The sequence below is a fragment of the Sapajus apella genome, unplaced genomic scaffold, assembly GCF_009761245.1.
Source record: "Sapajus apella isolate SASKATOON/1434 unplaced genomic scaffold, GSC_monkey_1.0 scaffold36, whole genome shotgun sequence".
NCBI classification, from domain to species: Eukaryota; Metazoa; Chordata; class Mammalia; order Primates; family Cebidae; genus Sapajus; species Sapajus apella.
In genome coordinates, this window is record NW_022436976.1 from 1,565,116 (window position 1) to 1,570,934 (window position 5,819).

Consider the following 5,819-nt stretch of genomic DNA (forward strand, 5'->3'; position numbering starts at 1 on the left):
CCTGAGTAGCTGGGATTACAGGCACGTGCCACCATGCCCAGCTGATTTTTTTGTATTTTTAGTAGAGACGGGGTTTCACCATGTTGACCAGGATGGTCTCGATCTCTTCACTTTGTCATCTACCCGCCTCGGCCTCCCAAAGTGCTGGGATTACAGGCGTGAGCCACTGCGCCCGGCCTAATTTGCTTCTTAAATAATTTCCAAGATAATATACAGAAATAATGTTTCAATAGGGTGGGTCTTAGGTAAGTAACTGTAAGCAACTGGCAACAAAATGAATCTGGATTTTGCAGGCAAATGTCTGAAAATGCAGGCACAGTAAGACAAGTTTAAGACACAGAGCGAAAATATATGGTGAGATCGGACCAGATAACCTCAAGGATAGCAGAATATTGTAAATGGTTGGTGAAAACAATAGGCACTAAAAAGAACAGGAATAGCACAGAGAATGAAGGGGAAAAGCAAGGAGATAGTGGTAATAAGCAGCTAGAGGAGGCAAAAGAATATGAATAATTACACATAGTGGTAATAAGCAGCTAGAGGAGGAAAAAGAATATGAATAATTACACAGTGGAAAATTCAAATATCCATTTTACACTTACATCGGTTGATGATATGGCCCATTCTATATTAATACTAACATTAAAGATCAATTTAAAGTAAATATCTAACCTTTATTTTCTAGAAAATTTTAGATCAAGAAATATTGGCTATCTATAATGATACTTAATAACTATCTTAAAAATGTGATAGAAATGATACAAACATACATATATACAGTTATCAAATAATAAAATCTAGGTTTAAAAAGTATGGGAGGCCGAGGCAGGCAGATCACCTGAAGTCCGGAGTTCAAGACCAGCTTGACCAACATGGACAAACCCTGTCTCTACAAAAAATACAAAATAAGCCAGGCATGGGGGTGCACGCCTGTAATCCCAGCTACTCAGCAGGCTGAGGCAGGAGAAACGCTTGAACCCAGAATGCGGAGGTTTCAGTGAGCTGAGATCGTGCCATTGCACTCCAGCCTGGGCAACAAGAGCAAAACTCCCTCTCAAAAACAAACAAACAAACAAACAAAACCAACCAACAAACAAAAGTATGGGATCTCTGAATAATGTTTTGAATATCATTTAAGTCTGGAAAACTAGAACCATATATATGTTTTTATAGTTTTTCAGTTGTCTTATTTTATACATCAGCAAACAAGCATTCATTATATGTTGGAGAGTATAAAGCTCATGTGTTGTCACTGATTTATGTTGCTTTTAACTTAATGAAGGCTTACTAAAGTTTACTTCACTAAGATAAAGGCAACAGAGATGAAAAGGCACTTACTGATGGAGAATAAACAAGCAGAAAGAGAAAGATATTGTGGGTCATCTTTAATAGCTATGTGTCAGCATTTTAAATTGCCTATTTTATATACAGAAGAGCCTTAGATACCTATTCTGTTCAATACACAAGAGTAAGCAGTAGAACCTTGGTTTGTAATGAAGTAATATGTATCTCTATGGTAATCTATATGGCTAGCACAATGCATACTCTCAGAAGAAAGTAGTCTTAATATGGAAAATGTTATTTGGGATTGTTAAATACCTAACCAGAAAATAAAATATCTGTACTATTTCCAGGCAATAAATGAAGATAGTAGATAATGCTGTATAATCAAACTCAGGTAACAAGTGGTCAAATCTAGTATTTGCACATTTTATCAAAGTGAAATTTGGTCTGCTTAGTAAACTATGACTCTTAGTAAACTATTACTCTGCTGCTAATAGAATTGCAGAAAAGCCCACAAGGGTCAGAACTTCTAGACTGATCATTTTAGATGCCTTTGCCTCACTTAGATGTTTGCAGACAAAGGAACTTTTTCTTATATTTTGTTTGTACACCAACATGCCTTGCCTGCTTTTTGCTGTAGCTTTTAATTTAGGAGAAGCTACCAGCTTAGCTGTTGTTTGAATTATAGCTAGATAATAATAAACTTGCACAGAAAATTAATTGACATTGGAAATGTGATTTGTTTGGGAACGTTATGATGTAGCATGAATTAGCACCATGGAACGTTGTACTGCTTCTGTCCTTAATCTACTTTATGTCTGGTAATACAAAATAATTATGGAATGCTTTCTTTTGATACAGTGCATGTTTTTGTTTTAATGCATGTTTGTAGTTGATGATTAAATGGCTTATCTTTAGCTCTTTTTTATTTTTAAATTCAGTTGAATTACGGTCACTAAAGCAAAATTATTGTTTGTTTCTAGTGCAGCGTTTAAATGCCAAAAAATCAACAGACAGTTTATTCCCAGAGCAGAAGTCTTCTCTGAATTATTTGAGGCACAAGAAAGAACGACCTCAGATGTTAAATTTGAGTGGTACTGATTCATCAGGAGTACTTAGGCCAAGGCAGAACCGATTAGACAGTCCGCTTAGCAATCGTTATGCAGGAGACTGGAGCAGCTGTGGAGAAAACTACTTTTTAAATACAAAAGAAAATTTAACTGATGTGGATTATAATGATGTCACTTCAGAAGACAGAGAAAATGGAGAAAATTATAGCAAAATTGATGGGCCAGAAGTAATGATTGAACAGCCAGCTCCCATGTCCAAAGAGTGTACATGTCAGACATATTTGACAGTGCAGACAATTGAGTCTACAGTGGATCGAAAAGACAATCTCAAAGATCTACAAGAAAGTATTGATACTTTGATTGGAAATCTGGAACGTGAGCTCAACAAAAACAAGTTTAATATGAGTTTTTGAGATTGAGGGTATTTTTGTTTTTTTGTAATATCTTAGTTTCAAATCTGTCTTTCTTGCTTTCTTTTCTTATACCACCCAGAGCAATGTTTTCATTTTTTTACTCTTGAAATCTTTAATTTCTAGTAAGTTTATATGATTCAATTCAAAGCACCATTAATGTAATTTTTACTTATCTCATTAGTAAACTTTTGGGGAATCAATAAAACTTGGACTTCTTGGGATATTTTACTAAGTGTTGCCAACTCTATGGAGATAACTGTCTAATGCACTTAGAAGGTTCAGATAAGTTATTAGCCCTTCAAGGTTTTTGTGCTTTCTGGGAACAGCCCTTCTGTAGCTGAGACGGATGTTCTATTTTTTTTTTTTTTTTTTTTTGAGATGGAGTCTCACTCTGTTGCCCAGGCTGGAGTGTACTAGTGCAATCTAAGCTCACTGCAACCTCTGCCTCCTCTGTTCAAATGAGTCTCCTGCCACAGCCTCCCAAGTAGTTGTGATTACAGGCGCCCACCACCATGCCCAGCTAATTATTATATTTTTAGTAGAGACGGAGCTTCACTATGTTGGCCAGCCTGATCTAGAACTCCCGACCTCAAGTGATCAGCCCACCTCGGCCTCCCAAAGTGTTGGTAATTACAGGTGTGAGCCACCATGCCCAGCCTCCAAATGTTCTTTTAGAGGAACATCACAGTTGCTCAGTCTGATTTGCAGTACGGGTCCTGGTACACTGCAACACCCTTTTATCACATTTTATTTGTAATGCAAATGCTGCTATAAGAAAATCTTTTTATAAATAAAAGTGAAATTATACAAATACTAATGTATTCTGTATTAACATTCAGTAATTATTTAAGCTCATAAAAATTAAATATTTTTATAATCCTGAAATTATGTATATATTTATATAAATGCATGTATGTATAGATATTAGGATGGGGGAGGGGTTACTGTAGAATCACATGTATTTTTAAAGTATATATGTCGTGAGACCAAAATTATTATCTTAAAATATTTTTTTTCAGGGAAAGAACATTTAAATTAAAGGAGGAATTACATAAAAACACTTGAACAAAAATAGAAGCATCTGAGTAGAATTAATAGACATTCTTTTCTTTTTTCACAGAAAGTCACAATGTCCCCTGTGAAAAGTCATCTTTTAAATTTGAAATCCTCTAACTTCTTAAGGAATTAAGTGCCCAGATTTCTGCACTGGTGATTTCTGCACCTGTTCTATGCATTTTTATATTCTGCTTTGTTTTAATTATTTATTTGTAGTAGTACATTTATAACATTGACTTTATAATTATCCCCATTTGTTTCTAAATAAATTGTCTTGCCAGCATACTACACGTTATTGATTTTTAAAAATTAACTTATTTTGGCTAAGTATATATACGATGTTATAGCAATCACAATAATGTTTGAACATGTAAATGTAGAAGGCTTTTGTATTAAATCAAAATGTATTTTTTAAAACTTTTATATCTATAGAATGTATAATTTTAAAATTATAAATAGATTTTAAGTTACCAACCTTTAAGATATGGCAGCCATTGAAAAACTGACTTCCTGATGTTTTTCTAAATATTAAAGTACTTAAACTATTTCTATGCAATATACATTGGTAAACAGACTTATTATTTAATTTGAAAACCCACTGTTAGATAACTATTTTTATATGAAATTTTCATTTTTTAAAACCTTGTATAACAATTCAGAAGAATACCAAGAGAACATATGAGTAAACAGTCAAAGAAAAGTAATTCTGAATGTTTTATAGGAAAGCTGTTTCCTTTTGTTGCTATATCATGTATGAATTGAATAAACTGTTCAAGAAATGTAAAAATTTTATTGAAGTATTATAACCTTTGTTTTATGCTATTATAATGATTGTAAAGATCACTTATTTTAATTTTCTTTTTAAACAAAGATATTAAGGTTTTGGACCATCATGTATTATCCATCAACATATGTAATAACATTTATTTGTCCAAAATTGAATTTTCTAGAATCTGAAATACTTTAAGGGCCATGCCTGTGTTACTATATTACTATATTATTTTGGATGAGAATAGTTTTATAGTTAATCTCTGCTGTCTTAGAGAATTCTAATCATTGTTTTGTTGTCTAATCACTGAGTTATAGCTATAAACTGCTTTTATTGACTTTGCTTTACCAGAAGTGTTGGATGAGTTTAGATGCCTTTAAATGGCATTTACTTCAGATATTTTTTGATATTTTTTTATTCCTGCTTTTTATGATTTCCTGGGATCCTTCTGTAATGTCAACTGTTACGCCTTTCAGAGCCTGCCAGCTTTAATTTTTCTTTCCTTTTTTTTCTTTTTTTAAAATAGAGACAGGGTTTCACTATATTGCCCAGGCTGGTCTCAAATTCCTGGGCTCAAGCAATCCACCCCCCTCAGCCTCCCAAAGTGATAGGATTACAGGCATGAGCCACTGTGCCCAACCTCTAATGTTTTTTAGGATTAAAAACAATTTTAATTTTAGAGCATGTACCTGAATAAAAATTCTAAACAATTCAGATGGATCGAAAATAAAAGTACAAGTGTTTCTGCCTGCCATCCACACCAATTTCACCTCTTAGAGGTAATAGCAAGCACATTTCTTGCTGTTATTTCTTATCATTTAAGCCGAACTTGTTGTTTTGTGTTAGAAATGCTAAGCAATTTATCCCACTTCACTCCTTCTCACCATTTTTGGTTATGTTTTAGTTCTTCATTTGTTTAAAGTTATAATTTTTGATCCATTGATTTTAAATATATTTCCCTAACATTGAGGAAATGACCAACCTTGTACTTACCTTCCAACTCATTACTGGCCTTTACCTCCTAAATTCTGTTATACTATTAGTTTATATAATTAGTTTTAATAGATGTATAATTTTCCCTTTATACTGTATATTTGTAAACTGTATATTTATACTGTATAATCTAAAAACTATAAATCAGTAACTAGCAATCACACTATGCAAAAGTATGCACAGTTGAACCAGGTGATTTATCTCTTTTTTTTTTTTTTTTTTTTTTTTTTTTGG

General features: G+C 33.2%; 1 protein-coding gene across 4 annotated transcripts in view; it reads left to right on the top strand.

Moving 5' to 3' along the window:
- SYDE2 (synapse defective Rho GTPase homolog 2) overlaps positions 1–4,633 on the top strand; it is a 45,965-nt gene extending 41,332 nt beyond the window's left edge. The window contains exons 7-8 of one of the 4 annotated variants that reach the window (XM_032296393.1): positions 1,635–1,678; positions 2,268–2,355. In XM_032296393.1, the coding sequence (XP_032152284.1) occupies positions 1,635–1,645 (11 nt within the window). In that variant the 3' untranslated portion in view covers positions 1,646–1,678; positions 2,268–2,355. Of the gene's footprint in view, positions 1–1,634; positions 1,679–2,267 lie in introns of all 4 variants that reach the window. The other 3 variants (XM_032296394.1, XM_032296392.1, XM_032296391.1) reach the window with 3 other exon arrangements.
- The last annotated feature ends 1,186 nt before the right edge of the window (positions 4,634–5,819 follow it).